The sequence below is a fragment of the Acanthochromis polyacanthus genome, chromosome 11 (genome assembly GCF_021347895.1).
Source record: "Acanthochromis polyacanthus isolate Apoly-LR-REF ecotype Palm Island chromosome 11, KAUST_Apoly_ChrSc, whole genome shotgun sequence".
Taxonomy (NCBI): domain Eukaryota; kingdom Metazoa; phylum Chordata; class Actinopteri; family Pomacentridae; genus Acanthochromis; species Acanthochromis polyacanthus.
This window is the reverse complement of record NC_067123.1, coordinates 12,714,875-12,731,059: the sequence shown is the minus strand read 5'-3', so window position 1 is coordinate 12,731,059 and position 16,185 is coordinate 12,714,875. Positions and strand designations below refer to the sequence as shown.

At 38.3% G+C, this 16,185-nt stretch overlaps 1 protein-coding gene across 3 annotated transcripts in view; it reads right to left on the bottom strand.

Annotated features, from left to right (window-relative positions):
• LOC110966091 (collagen alpha-1(XIV) chain-like) overlaps positions 1 to 16,185 on the bottom strand; it is a 332,534-nt gene that overhangs the window by 76,262 nt on the left and 240,087 nt on the right. For all 3 annotated transcript variants that reach the window (XM_051955093.1, XM_051955095.1, XM_051955094.1), the window contains 7 exons: positions 15,764 to 15,902; positions 15,462 to 15,604; positions 13,033 to 13,142; positions 6,685 to 6,843; positions 2,198 to 2,275; positions 1,251 to 1,337; positions 960 to 1,013 (listed from right to left, as the gene is read on the bottom strand). In XM_051955093.1, the coding sequence (XP_051811053.1) occupies positions 960 to 1,013; positions 1,251 to 1,337; positions 2,198 to 2,275; positions 6,685 to 6,843; positions 13,033 to 13,142; positions 15,462 to 15,604; positions 15,764 to 15,902 (770 nt within the window). The remainder of the gene's footprint in view (positions 1 to 959; positions 1,014 to 1,250; positions 1,338 to 2,197; positions 2,276 to 6,684; positions 6,844 to 13,032; positions 13,143 to 15,461; positions 15,605 to 15,763; positions 15,903 to 16,185) is intronic.

Genomic DNA, 16,185 nt, shown 5'->3' with positions numbered 1-16,185 from the left:
GAGTGGGTCGTCCAATGATCGAAGGGTCGGCGGTTCGATTCCCGCTCTCGCCTAGTCATGTGCTGTTGTGTCCTTGGGCAAGACACTTTACCCACCTTGCCTCCAGTGCTGCTCTCACACTGGTCTATGAATGCGTGTGAATGTTGGTGGTAGTCAGAGGGGCCATAGGTGCGGATTGGCAGCCACCCTTCCGTTAGTCGGCCCCAGGGCAGCTGTGGCTACAAATGTAGCTTACCACCACCAGAGTGAGAATGTGTGAGTGAATGAATAATGGATCCATTGTGAAGTGCTTTGAGTGCCCTTTAAATCTAATCCATTATTATTAAAAACATCAATATTTTACTGCAATATTTTTTGCATCTAGACCACTTTATATCAAGATCAATATCCAGATCAAAGCCAGTGAGCTTAGGTGGGTCAAATCTTTAACAGATTGTTGTACAAAAGTTGAAGACTCTATAAAACCTAATTTTTGATATGGAAAACCATTATTTTTTGCGTTATAATGTAAAAACATGGATATTTTAGTGCATTTATTGCATCTAGACTACTGTACACCAGGTCCAGATAAAAAACTAGTGAGCTTAGGTGGTTTGAATCTGGAGTAGATCACACTTTTATAGCAACACAGTGCTTACTGGTACAAGCCTAAGGCATCCACTGCTAACGCACCAGAGCCAGACATAACAGGACACCCATAGAGGTCCCATGTTCATGTAACAATGATCAGAGCTGTTTGGAAAGCAGATGCAGGTGGTTTTGTGGCTGATCAGTCTATGTCAATATACCAGCTGAGAAATCACCACAACACAGCAGCATATTTGTGAAGATGACCCACAACTTCAGAGTGCAAAGCATTTGTTTGACAGTTACTTCTAAACAGAACACCGACAGAGCTGACGTCTTGTCTTGTGGGCACAGCGATGGCTTTTTAAAGAGAGTACACCGACACAACTCACCACGGGGCCCGGCTCTCCGCGATCACCTCTGGCTCCTCTGATTCCTGGGCCTCCCTGTTAGAAACAGGAAAATAGCAGGAGGTGGTCACAATCAGCACGTTTACTGCTGTGAGACACTGCGTGAGTCTGAATGCATAAATAGCTGGCAACAAGCTGAGGTACAGGAAATAAGGTCGGCCAGACAGAGAAGTGTAAAAGATAACATGGACTGAAGTGAAGTAACTCAAGCTGCTCATGCAACATGCAAGTGTGCTGCTACATAAATATATGTAGGAGTGTGTGTTTGCTCACTGGCACTCCAGCAGGGCCTGGGGGGCCTTTGCTGTCCTGGGTACAGGTGCAGGCTTTGGGCAAGGCCGGACAGTCGACCTCCTTTCTCTGGATGATCACAGCATGATGAGGGTGACAAAAAATCCAGATGTGAGAACAAGATGGAACAGGAAATGTGATCAAACAAAGTGAAAGAAAGGTTTTTACTACTGATACTACTCTTAAATTCAAGTTAAATACTGTAATACACCAATAAAATTATACACAATTTGTGGCAGTTAATGTGAACAGAATCACCTTATTTGTCATGTCATAGTTTTTATGCATGTAAATGTAAATATTCTTGATGAAATATTCCAAACCAAAGTAAAACAAATGATCTCAAGAAAAATTAAGGGTAGAAAATGTACTTTAATTACAAAAAATACTGTATTTTTATGAGATTTTATTTTTCTTTCCATAGGACATTTTGCATTTTTGATTTATCGCATTGCTTATTTACTGCACATTTTTGATTATTTATCTGTATTTATGGTGGTGGGAAATGTACTCTTTCTGCTGTAACAATCAAAGTTCCCCTCAGGGATTAATGAAGTATTTCTTTTCTATTCTATTCTATTCTATTCTATTCTATTCTATTCTATTCTATTCTATTCTATTCTTCCTGATTTTGTACTTTAATAGTGTTACATAGTACATTGAAGAAAAGGGAATCCCCAAAGAACAGAATATTGATGGGCTCTTTAAATTTTGGATATTATCAATAAAGTCATTGGAAACTGGAAAAATTCTGACTTCATTTTTAGCTTATTTGCAGATTTTGTTACCAGCTTCTGTGAATTTCTAGCACAAAAAAAACGAACAGCGTGAAAAATTCTTTAGTGATTGCACACAACCTTCATGCACACAGTGTAAATCAACACTGATGCTCTCCTAAAAAAAAAGAAAAAAGAAAATTTTGCACTCACTAGACCAGGAAGTTCACAGCACTTGTCTCTGTTGGCCCATGAAGTGCTGCAGACGATATCAAAGTTCTGTAGCTGGAACTGCAGAAGAAAAGAAGAAGAAACAAAACACAAAACAAATTTTAATCACACAAACGCACAGTTAGAATGTGGATGTTCTGCAATGTCACATAAAACATCAGAAATGAGTCTAATTAACCCTCTGAACCCCTGAAAGACATGCCATCTTTAAAACATCACCAAAAAAAGATGATTTCGCTCAGTCAGAAACTGTCAATACAGAAAGAATCATTGTATTTGCAACCTTTTCTGGTTGAAAATAGTGAAAAAAATCAGCCAAATCTGAGCTTAAATCTTGATATTTCATGAAGATCACTTTATTCTACATGCCTCGTTTAAAAGTTCATGAAATTAAGCCAGCTTCTCACCTACAAACATAATCCAAACTAAATATCGCTCCAGATTCACCAATGAACTCCAAATGTGTTTGAGAACGACACCCTGACACCATTCAGACCACAATTTAAAATACTGGCAGCTCAGTTCTCCCATTCAGCTGCAGGGGTATAAAGGGGAGTTATATAAGAGAAAAAAATGTAGTGTTCAACTGTTTACATTTTTTCAGATTGAGGTATTGTTAAAGATGTATATAAGTTGGTTCAGGTTGTTCAGTCATTATTTTTCACTTTATTTTCAGATGCACAGTTATATCAAAAGTTATTTATTAATAAATGTCAAAATGTTTTTGAACTGTACTGAATTTATTTGATTTGATGGTCAGTTATTGATTGCATGCAGACACTAATAAAACTACCAGGTTACATCAAAATATATCACACTAATTCAAGTTAGACATTAAGATTTTCTGGACCTTTGGTTTAATACATTTTCTCTGACTGGACCTCTTTGAATTTTAGTTAAATACCCCTATGCTAAGCAGTATGTTGGCCCCAAAGACGGAACAGTCCACCAACTTAAAGTAATATGCACCCTCTACAGGAAGGATTTTTCTTTTCACCAAAGCACAGGTGTTTAATAAACATGTTAGGTGTATATATTCCCTTCTTTCTTGAATCTGTTGGCTCATGCAAAATGAAACGCGATTAATATAGATTAAAAATGAACGATATTTGATGGTAATTAATTGTAATTAATCTGCAGCAACCCTGTGATTAATTGAATTTTAAAAATTAATCATTTGACAGCACTACAAAAAACTGATAGAGTTCTAAATTAAGATCAGACTGAATACTAGCCTATATTTCTGTGATACAAAATCACAAGAAACGCTCATAACTGACTGCAGGTACTCATGTCACAATGTCAGTTTGGGAATAAATAATGTAAAACACAAACTGCAGTCAGAAAACTGGCAGAAGCATCAATAGGAAGCCTTCTGACTAAAAATGAGGTGGTGTTTTTATTCCACACGGCAGGACTACGACCGCTGATGATCGGCTGTTACAAATCGCTGAATGTCTTGAGATATTTTAGTGCTGCGCAAATAAATCATAATCCTGTGTCATGCCCAAAAAGAAAAAGAAAAAAAAAGATTACCTCGGCATTCCTCTGACTCAGATGTCTGTGTTTTCAGTTTGTCTAATTAGGCTTGGTGAATTAGTCAGGGCTGATTCATGGGGTTTAAAACACAGTGGGAGACTCTAAGCCTTGTGTTGGATTGTGGAAATATTCAAAAGTAGAAAGACGAACACATCCAGCTGCTCATTTTTCCAACCAGGAAGCAGCACAATCATGTCTAGAAGTAGAGAGAATTCAAAAATGTCTTCTGTGCAGAATACCAAAGTTATGTCATGAATCATATAAGGAGAAAAAATTAAAACTGATATTCTTTGATTAAATATTCTACGAAAAAAATGGAATCAACATGAGCAGTTGTTGCCAACATCAGAAAAAAAATTATTGTTCATACAACTTATTTACAATTCATTTTAATTTGTTTCCAAGCTTGTCTCCTTGCCAAGTGTAAACACTGACTGCAGTTCAATCCAGTTCAGCAGAAAACAATGTTTGCCATGTTTTTGTCTGTTTTTAGTAGAATTTGGTACAAAAAGTTAACTTTGTTTTGACTTTGTATATATATATATATATATATATACAATACCAGGCAAAAGTTTGGACTCGCCCCTAATTTTTCTGTGATTGGTTCATATTACCTAAATTATGAGCGCAATTTAGCCATGTTTCATTTCTAATCACAATAGAACTATAGATAAGAACACTGAAAACAAAACTGAAGCATTCAGCATATAATACTGTGAATAAACTGTCTAAATCCATGACTCATCTTAATAGCCTCCTTTAGCTTTGATAACTGCTTGACAAATTCGAGGCATTCTTGCAATCAGTGACATGAGATAATCACTTGAAATTTTCTCCCATGCTTCTGCCAACATCTCAAAGGTTTGCAGCACTTGTGGGTTGCTTGTTCTTGACGTTTCTGTCCAGTTCATCCCATGCAAGTTAAGGTCAGGGCAATGAGCTGGCCAAGTCATAATCCTTAGCTTCCCCTCCTCTTCTTTCTTGGCCAAATACCTCTGACACAGTTTGGAGGTGTGCTTTGGATCGTTGTCTTGTTGTAGTGTGAATGGCTGTCCCACTAAACGCAGCCCAGAGTGAATGGCATGCCTCTGTAAGATACTGTGGTATCCATGCTGATTTAGAATTCCTGTGATGCTACCTCCACCATGCTTTACTGTGGGAACAACACACGCAGGAGTCAAAAAACTAACAGTGTTGGTTCTACTGGATGTAAGCGCTGCTTTTGATACAGTAGACCATCATATTTTATTAAACAGACTCGGACACCTGGTTGGCCTCTCTGGTACTATTTTTAACTGGTTCATCTCTTATCTTACAGACCAATGTTTTTATGTAAGTATGGATACGTGTTCCTCAGGAACCCATGAAATTAGGTGTGGGGTTCCCCAAGGGTCAATTTTAGGTCCCATGCTTTTTAATCTTTATATGCTTCCTCTTGGGGACGTCATCAGGAGACACGGTATCAGTTTCCATAGCTACGCTGATGATACACAGCTGTACATTGCCGTGTCTCCTGATGACACAGGGCCAATAGATACCCTTTTAAAGTGTTTTTTACACATTAAGTGATGGATGGCAGCCAACTTCCTACAACTCAACCAGGACAAAACTGAGGTTTTAGTTATAGGCCCTGAAGGTCAGAGAGAGAAACTTTTACCAAAATTACAAGATTTTAAACTAGCACAATCCATAAAAAACCTGGGTGTGATTTTTGACTCTGAGCTGAGCTTCATCCCACATATTAAACAGATAACAAAAATAGGTTTTTATCATTTTAAGAACAGCCAGAGTCCACCCATGTCTCTCTCAGGCCAGCATGGAGGTGCTAATGCATGCTTTTATCTCTTCTCATTTAGACTATTGTAATGCCCTGCTCTCTGGTCTTCCCAAAAAGAGTATTTTTAATCTCCAGTTATTACAAAACTCAGCCGCACGCGTGCTGACAAGGACCAGAGGGTGGGAACACATTACACCAGTTTTAAAGTCGCTGCATTGGCTCCCTGTCCGCTTCAGGATCCATTTTAAGGTCCTTTTACTAGTTTTTGATTGTCTTAAAGGCCTTGCGCCTTCTTATTTGTCTGATGATCTTTTACCATATCGACCCTCGTGGATCCTGAGGTCCTCTGGCAACAGCCTTTTAAATTTTGGTAAATACCAGCAAAAATACTGATTCCAGCTTCTTAAATATGTCTGTTTTCTTATTTCTTTCCTCTCCTAAGGCAGTAAATTGAATTAATTTTGATTAAAATACAACAATTTTAAACTCAGATTTGGTCAAGCAAGAATTATTTGATAGATACGTAGATAGATAGATAGATAGATAGATAGATAGATAGATTAAACCTTTAATAATCCCACAGCAGGGAAATTTACAGTGTACAGCAGCAAATAGAACATTTTGAATAAAAAAAGTACAGTGCATATATATAAATAAAAATATTTTCTTCAGAAGAAGAAAAAAAGCAGTATTTATAGCAAAATTTCGATGAAATTGCGCAGCATCATTATTTACATTTATTTTTGAGATTAATAAAGTTTTGTCTTATATTGCAATGCAATGCTAAATACTGCAAGAACCACTCTCTGTTAGGGCTGCAACCAATCATTATTTTCATTGTCAATTATTTTCTCAAATCTTTCTATCACTGTTTGATCTTGAGAGTGGTGAAAAATGTTAATCAGTGTTTCCCATATCCCAAAATAAAAATGTCTTGCTTTGTCCACAACTCAAAGATAGTCAGTTTACTATCTCAGAGGAGAAAAAAAACAGAAAATATTCACATTTAAGAAGCTGGAATCAGAGAATTTCTATTTTCTTTTCTAATATTCAGTTGTTGAAAGCTAATTGATTAATTAATTAAATGAGTAATCGTTGCACCCCTACGCCACTAATAGAGTTGACTGTCTGTGTGTTTGCATGCTTTGCTCACTGGTGCTGAGTTGTCCTTGTTCCCTCTGGAACGAACCATCCTGCCCAGAACTTCCATTCCGTCAGTGGTAATGTTTCCCGCCGCGTTAATGTTCTTCTCGGCCACCATCTTGCAGTCGATGAACACTTTGGCGCTTGTCTTGCTGATTGCGATGTGAAGCTGCACAAATGAAAACAACAAACATGTTCAATATTTCATTCTTGAAAGTGACTTCAAGTGCCAAAGGCCTGATCACCCAGGTCGAGCTTCTTGGATTAGAAATTAATCAATTTTACTGGACGTCAAGTTAAAAAGGAAAGATTTGTCCACTTTGTTGTTTGGCTGTTTGTCAGGTTGCAGTTACTAATATCTCTGAAGAGGATCTGTCTTTTGCTACTTCCAAAATCTGCAGCATTTAGGAATACTCTGCAAAAAAAAAAAAGGACTGATTTAAAGGCCACTATCCACTGTCTAATTTGGCTTTTGTCATGGTCAAGTACATTTACTGAAGCTGTACTTCCTGTACTGTATTTTCATTTTTTGCTACTTTATACTTTCACTTTCATACAATAAGAAGCAAATATTGTACTTAAATACGGTGTACTAGACCACATGTATTTGATAACTTCAGTCATTTTGCTGATTTTATTTAATAGCCCAAAATATAATGAATATATAAATAACTGATCCTTAAAGGGGAAATTTACCAGAAAGTAGTTAAATCACCATAACCAGCTTTTAGGCGTGAACAAATCAATGCACAACTAATTAAAATCTAACAGTATAAAAACACATTAGTCTGAAAAAATAATAGCCTGCCAACTGAGCACTAATACTGCTGCTATTTTCAGTATATTTTGATGCTAATATTTAACATTAATATTATGTTAATGTGTTAGATTTTGCCAAAAGCCAAATTTTCTACTGTGCTTCCCAGGGCTGGTTGTACTTTAAAACTACCTAAAAAAACATTAAAAATCACATACAGGAGCATTAATGCAGAATTAATGAAAGTCTAGTATCTGTTTCCAGCAGTTACAATTTTTTTAAAAGTAAAGTAGGCATGAAAATAGACCACACATATTTTGTTTATCTGATTCCTGCTCAATGCTGCAGCAGCGAGAAGACGATGCTTTAAGGCGGTACACAAAATATTCTTAATTAAAAATGATGGTGGGTTTGAGAGTTGTGATAAAAAAATTGTGCTAAAAAATTACAACATATATTTGAACTTCCTGATAGGCCTTGAACCACTCATCTGGGATATGCTATTGGGTCAAGAAATTGAACCAAATATCGTGATAATTCATCAAAATGACTTTATGCTACATGTCTCATTTAAAAATGGACTAAAAATGAACTGTCAATTCTTATCAAATTCTGTAAAAAACAAAATGCTGCGCTCCTCAGCACATCCAACCTTGACTGACTTGGCTGTGACTAACACTTGTGTGACAAAAATTCAGGCATTTTTTCAGTGGAACTGGATTGCACTGCAGACTGTGCAGTTTGCAGAGCAGAAATGACACGTGTTGAAAATTCAAGTAGTAAAATATCTTTATCGTTTTTGGGGGAGTTTCTTTTGCAGTGTTGGTGACACCTTGGACACATTTTGTACATGTTGGCTTAAGCTTTGATAAAATCTTTGTAAAATAAATAAAGATATTCAGCGTTTGTTTCTTTTTTTTTTTTAAATGCTTCTGGCATCATAACTGACATTTTTTGAGTTGTCTACTTCTAACTGTGGTTGTGCTGTTCCCATAAAAGTTCAAACAATCCACAAACAATGCACAGAAGCACATGCACACATGCAAGCAAACATACTCATTTTGTTGCCTGTGTGGGCTTCCTGAGGTTTATTTAGGGACAAAATTAACTCACTTAAATAAAGACCTTCACAGTCTTGCAGCAGAGCACAGCTTCACCACAAGCTGCACTTAAACTTAAACTAACATCCCGAGTGTCACTGTTATATTTAACAGCACATACAGGTAATATTGTCTGTCACATAAACGACAAGTTATTAAGTCCCTCTGCTATTTGCTTCCTGAATTATATTTAGAGAAAAGAGGGAAAATAAAGAAGAAATAAAGATGTGAGTATATATATATCTTTTTTTTTTGGAATATTTGGAGTTTGTGTGTTTTTCCACTTTAGTAGGCACAAATTAAACCATTCTATGTTTGTCCTGGCAAAGAGAATATTCACTTGTATAGAAAACAGACCATAAAACGACAAAGTCTGCTCTGTCTGTTGTGATTATATATTCTTATAATGATGTTAAGACATATAAGTACAACTGAAGTGGGCAGAATAAAGAAAGAATGAAAAAAGAAAGTTCCATTTTGTTGTTTTTAGAGCCTTTAAAGCTCAGGACACCATTTTATTTTTGCTTTGCATCCTCAGATGACTCTGCAGAATTATATTTGTATACATACAGGAGGTTGCCAACTAAAAACACCCTCAATACCCTTTGAGAGTTAGATTTATCTTTGTGTTCCTGATTAGTCTGTTTTTCTTGGTTGGGTGTTTTGATGTCTCTTGTAGTTAACATTGAATTTAATCTTGAACAGTGGCAGTATTTACACCATATTTACTGCCTTCAAAAAGGAAAAACATGTTTTATGTTCATAAAGTCGACTGAAATTGTACATGCATCTGTTACTTTTAGCTCTGACAGAGATACAATTAATAGCATTATAAACTCTCTGAACTCCAAGTAGTTTCTGAGGTTTGTTACAGTTTTTACTCACTGTATGCTAATTGTTCACTAAATATAGACTCCTGCATTTCTATGAAAACAGTACAACTATGACTAGAACTGGTCAGAACTAAGCAATTTCTTTTCTGCAATATAGCAAAGTTAGAAAAAAACAAATATAAAAAAGAGGGGGAAAATATTGAATTTCTTTAACTGTGTGTTTTACCACAGCTAAAAAAATAAATAAAAATAGAATATGCATGTATAACATTTTTGTGGCCACAGGTGTCACCAATATTGATGTAAAAATGTCGCTTTACAGATATTTTACAGTTTGAATTTTTCTTTTTAATTAAAATTGGTTGCTTTGTGTAAATACAGCCTGCAGTTCAACCTAATAGTCTATGAATTTTTGGGGGGCTGGAGCCTATCCCAGCTGACTCGGGCGAAGGCAGGGGACACCCTGGACAGGTCGCCAGTCTGTCACAGGGCTACATATACAGACACACAATCACATTCACACCTACGGGCAATTTAGAGTCATCAATTAACCTCAGGATATTTTTGGACTGTGGGAGGAAGCTGGGGTGCCCGGAGAAAACCCACACATGCACAGGGAGAACATGCAAACTCCATGCAGAAAGATCCCGGGCTCAGGCTGGGACTCGGACCAGGGATCTTCTTGCTGCAAGGCGAAAGTGCTAACCACTACCCACTGTGCAGCCCTATATAAAGGACAGTATTTCACAAATTTTACGAGGGTATGTAAACTTAAAGGCATTATTGAGGATGTTTTTTTTGTTTAATTTGTCTGATTCACATAAAATGAATATACTGACCTTTAGTGGACTTGTATGTATGGTTTCTAAAAAAATTAAAAATTAAGAAAAATAACTGTGGACATGGCAGGACCTGAAAAACATCAGCCAATCATTGCGCTCGGACCGAGGCGTTTGGTTTGCTCCCTTTCCTGTCAATCAAAAATCTTCCGGTTCAGGTCTAGTTACGTAGATTACGTACGCCTTGGACTTACGTGTTTTCTGTATGTGTTGCTTTGGTATAGCTTCGTAGTTAGCTGGCGACTTGTTTTGCTCATCTTTTTTGACATAATGGCAGATAAAGATCCAGGGGGACCCAGCCGTAAAAGAGAACTTCACGAGTGCTACGCAAGATTCTGGAGGGGGGCGTTTCTTCGTAAATGTTAAGAGGGGGGAGGTTAGAGGGGGTGAGGGAGAGGTTGTATGTGCGCATGCACATGCTACGTTCAAAGTCGTAGGAAATTAAATCTCTTCTAATGCCTTTAAGCGCACAACTGTATAACCTTAGAGGTTAAAGAAAGCATTGTCCTGGTGTTTTAATCCGTGCTCTTGAACTGTTTTACTGCATTTGCTGCATGCCCACTTCCTTGTGTGTGTTTGCACATAAACACACACTCATACAGCACACAGTATTCCGAGCAGAGGTCCCTCCAACCTGCATTAGCGCTGCAGAACTGTGAGAGAAATCCTGTTTAGAGTGTGAAGCGATGCTGCCTTATCAGTCCACGCAGGATATTTCCACATTCTTGTCATATTTCCAATTGTCAGCTTTCGGGCAACTAAGATACACAGTTTATCCACTACGTGCGGCGAGATACAAAAGCTCAACTTCTGTGACTTACTGCATGGGGGAAAAATTGAATCTTCAAAGTAAGGTAAGGCTGGAGAACCGTCAGATTTGGCAAGTATTTTCCAAATCACAAGTATTCGGCCCCCTTGAACTTTTCAACCTTTCGCCACATTTCAGGCTTCAAACATAAAGATATAAAATTTTAATTTTTTTGTCAAGAATCAATATCAATTGGGACACAATTGTGAAGTGGAATGAAATTTATTAGATATTTTATACTTTTTTAACAAATAAAAACCTGAAAAGTGGGGCGTGCAATATTATTCGGCCCCTTTACTTTCAGTGCAGCAAACTCACTCCAGAAGTTCAGTGAGGATCTCTGAATGATCCAATGTTGTCCTAAATGACTGATGATGATAAACAGAATCCACCTGTGTGTAATCAAGTCTCAGTATAAATGCACCTGCTCTGTGATAGTCTCAGGGTTCTGTTTAAAGTGCAGAGAGCATCATGAAGACCAAGGAACACACCAGGCAGGTCCCAGATACTGTTGTGGAGAAGTTTAAAGCCGGATTTGGATACAAAAAGATTTCCCAAGCTTTAAACATCTCAAGGAGCACTGTGCAAGCAATCATATTGAAATGGAAGGAGTATCAGACCACTGCAGATCTACCAAGATCCGGCCGTCCCTCTAAACTTTCACCTCCAACAAGGAGAAGACTGATCAGAGATGCAGCCAAGAGGCCCATGATCACTCTGGATGAACTGCAGAGATCTACAGCTGAGGTGGGAGAGTCTGTCCATAGGTCAACAATCAGTCATACACTGCACAAATCTGGCCTTTATGGAAGAGTGGCAAGAAGAAAGCCATTTCTCAAAGATATCCATAAAAAGTCTCGTTTGAAGTTTGCCACAAGCCACCTGGGAGACACACCAAACATGTGGAAGAAGGTGCTCTGGTCAGATGAAACCAAAATCGAACTTTTTGGCCACAATGCAAAACCATATGTTTGGCGTAAAAGCAACACAGCTCATCACCCTGAACACACCATCCCCACTGTCAAACATGGTGGTGGCAGCCTCATGGTTTGGGCCTGCTTTTCTTCAGCAGGGACAGGGAAGATGGTTAAAATTGATGGGAAGATGAATGGAGCCAAATACAGGACCATTCTGGAAGAAAACATGTTGGAGTCTGCAAAAGACCTGAGACTGGGACGGAGATTTATCTTCCAACAGGACAATGATCCAAAACATGAAGCCAAATCTACAATGGAATGGTTGACAAATAAACGTATCCAGGTGTTAGAATGGCCAAGTCAAAGTCCAGACCTGAATCCAATCAAAAATCTGTGGGTAGAGCTGCAGACTGCTGTTCACAAACGCTCTCCATCCAACCTCACTGAGCTCCAGCTGTTTTGCAAGGAAGAATGGGCAAGAATTTCAGTCTCTCGATGTGCAAAACTGATAGACATACCACAAGCAACTTGCAGCTGTAATTGCAGCAAAAGGTGGCGCTACAAAGTATTAATGCAAGGGGCCGAATAATATTGCACGCCCCACTTTTCAGGTTTTTATTTGTTAAAAAAGTTTAAAATATCCAATAAATTTCGTTCCACTTCACGATTGTGTCCCAATTGTTGTTGATTCTTGACAAAAAATTAAAATTTTATATCTTTACGTTTGAAGCCTGAAATGTGGCGAAAGGTTGAAAAGTTCAAGGGGCCGAATACTTTCACAAGGCACTGTAACAGTTTCCTGATATGGACGTATTTATTTAGAATTTTAAAAAATAAACATGCAATTTTATTTCTTTACTACGTATTATCTGTAATCTAACAAAAGTGGGAAAGTGTTTTCACTGAACAATGTATAGCTCAATGATGATCCGTTTGCAAAACAATGACGTTATTAACCCTATGAACTCATTACTTATTCACAACTATGAAAATCTCTACACTGCATTACATGTGCATCCAGATAAAACTTTAAATGCTGAAGTAAAAACAAATCTTCAGTCAGTATGTTCAGTTAGACAACATAAAACAGGAAGTAAATCTGACCTTATGGAAGCTGCCGTAGAAGAGTTTTTTGACTTCTGGCCCTTCGAATGTGACCGTCTGAAAATCTCCTTTGTAGTCATTATTAAAGAACGTCAGAGTTTTTCCTCCATCTACAGAAAGACACACAATGTACACATAAAAACAAAGAATAATTCAAACACAAAAATACATTAAACTTGCAAATATTAAAGATATTAAGATTCAGTTTGTCATTATGAAACATGGGATGTTGTCTGAGTCTTTATGATACTTACACAAAAGACAATTTTTTAAAAATATAAATATTCAGGTAATCTATAGCATCTGAAGTATATCTGAGCTCTCACCAATATCACCTCAATTGACTCAGACAACATCCCATGTTGTCTCAGTCTATAGAATCTATAGCATCTGGAGTATATCTGAGCTCTGTACCTCATCTCACCAATATCACCTCAGTTGGTTTTATTGAGCAGTAGGTTGTTTTCTAACTAAACTCTAAATACTATTTTTCATCTGACCAAAAATGGAAGTGTTATCGGAGTTCTTGTAACAGAACCCTAGTGACCTTAATTGTCAGAAGAGCGACTGACAATCTCAGTTGTGTTTGTGAGGAATATCCTTTAATATCTATATCATCTGATACTTTTTATAGCAAGTGACATCCCTTTCTGTTCAATCCACCATTTATTTCTATCCTTTTCTTCCTGAAGTGTATCAATTTCAATATAGAAATCTGAAAAGGATATGGTTCTCCTTCATGACAACAGTGAGTCATATTATTCTGTACATCCACTGACTAATTGTGAAGGATTTGTAGTTATAGGAACAAAGCAAGACCAGTTTATGCTTTCTCATGGGCCGTTTACACGAGAACGCTTGCAGGTGAAAACGGCAAAATATTTCAACAAAACACCCTACCGTTTATACGAGGACGGCGTTTTGGGGGCTTGAAAACGCAAAAATTTGAAACCGGCCTCCAGAGTGGAAAAGTAGAAAACGCTCCGCCGTTACGTTTCCGTCTAAACAGCAAAACACAAAACTTTGCCGAGATCTGACCACGTCGCGCACGCGATTACGTCACATACGTGCTTTCGTTTGCCGGCCGGTACAAGGACGTAAACAAAGATGTGTGATTATTTCCATCCTTCCTACCTTCAAACAACTCTGGCAGCTCTATGTACACTACAGAAGTCGTACCAACAAACGTACAGAATCTGTACAGATTCCATTCATGAACATTTACCGCGGCGAAGATCCGAAAAGGGAGATAGTAAGCATGCGCGTAGACATGGCAGAGTTTTATCACAGCGCCACCCAGCTGCCTGGCATGCATATCCAATCGAATTCCACACACTATAGAGTCACCGTATATATGCAGATTTCCTTCAAAACCGCTCGTCTAAACGTGAAATGACAAGACGCCACTTTTGCGTTTTCTGTTAGGATGGTCCTCGTGTAAACGGCCCCTCAGTCCATGTGTGGAGGCCGACGCAGACTTTGAAAGTTTCCTCTCACAAAAAACACCTGTAGCTCCTATGGATGTTTCCCATGGAAGACGAAGACATTAATCTTTGAAAATGTCTTGTACTTCAGCTGTAGTACCGAGTTCAGCCATCAGGTGAAGCCTCTAAATGTTTTTTTTTTTTAAGCCTCTAAATGTTTGCTACCTTAGGGACTTAAAAAAGCTGTCATTCAGTCTACCAGCAGTTCCATGTTGGCAAACAGAGAGCATTGTGGGAGTTTAGCTGGTGAATGGCCACCATGAGATCATCTTATGTGCCACTTAATGCCCACCTTAATGCCTTTGTTTCTTTTTGTAAGGTGAGCTGAAGTGTGGTAAGACAGCATCACCTCGTGGCTCATAATTTATGCTAGCAGCTGTATCAGGACAAAACATGATGTCAATTGAGTTTATTTTTGCGATATTGATTTACAGATTATTGATTGATAAGGGTGCTGATTATCAGTTACAAAATCTGTTAAAAATGTGCATCCCTCAGGTGTCCACATAGCTCAGTTGGTTGAGCGAGCAACCCATGTACACAGCGTCCTGGGTTTGATTCCAACTCACAGCCCATTACTGCACGTCGTCCCCTCATTCTTCTCCCTACTTTCCTATCTGCCTCCCAGCTGTACTTATCAATTAAAGGGGAAAAAAATGTGCCTACCTATTAAAGAATTTAAAGCTTATCACTGTGTTTGGGCCCAGTGATTGGAAACCATGCACAAATCAAAGTACCTGCAAAGGCCTGCAGTGACTAGTTCCATTACAACTATTTTAATGGTGAATAAATAAGATGCGAATGATAAAGGATCATGCACTGCCGTGTCATATCTTTTGGTTGATGACCTCATGTGTACCCTTATGGATGCATAAAGCATAAAATGGTCTCAACAGAACTTAATGCGTTCATGTTGCTTGTTAAGGGCTGTGTTTCTCCACTCACTGTCCACGATGACTCCCACCAGCGGCTCGTTGTTCTTGTTGAGGATTTCCCAGAGAGCAAAGGGCTCCTCAGGGGTGTCGGCCAGCAGTCTGAACAGTAGGGTGACGGTGTAGTCGGAGGGCAGCCCCTCAGGATGGATGTACCTGTGAACCAAAGCAGCAGACAAGATATCACAGAAGGGTCAATACTGTGAAACCTCTTTGGGCATAGTCTCAGATTTTCTTTTCCTGAGGCCCCAAGTCTTTTCCATGCAGCTGGTCACAATAAGATATTCAGGTCATAAGATATGTTTTCTGAGCTACCTGGTCGGTTGTGCCAACAGGGCATTACTGTGCAGGTGGAAACAGGGGAAAGCGTTAAAGGTGCCAGGGACCATGGAAACACCGGAGACGCTGCTGTACTGGTTCTCAACAAGGCCAAACAGCTCCATCATACGAAAGCCTGACGATGAATAGTGTGAATTATAATTTGTAAACACCAAATTATTGGACTCAAACCAATTGTCAATTTAACCCTCTGAACCCCAAGCAGTTTCTGGGTATTTTTGCTCATTGTGGGCTCACTAGAATACAAAGGTTTGAACCTATCATAGCTATAGGAAGACCAAACTAAAAATGTCCATGCATTACCAATCCTAGAAAAAAAGGAGCTCCACATGCTTTTGATATTTTTACTATTTATTGTTACTTTTTACATTACTTTGCGCATTAACTCAAGAACAATG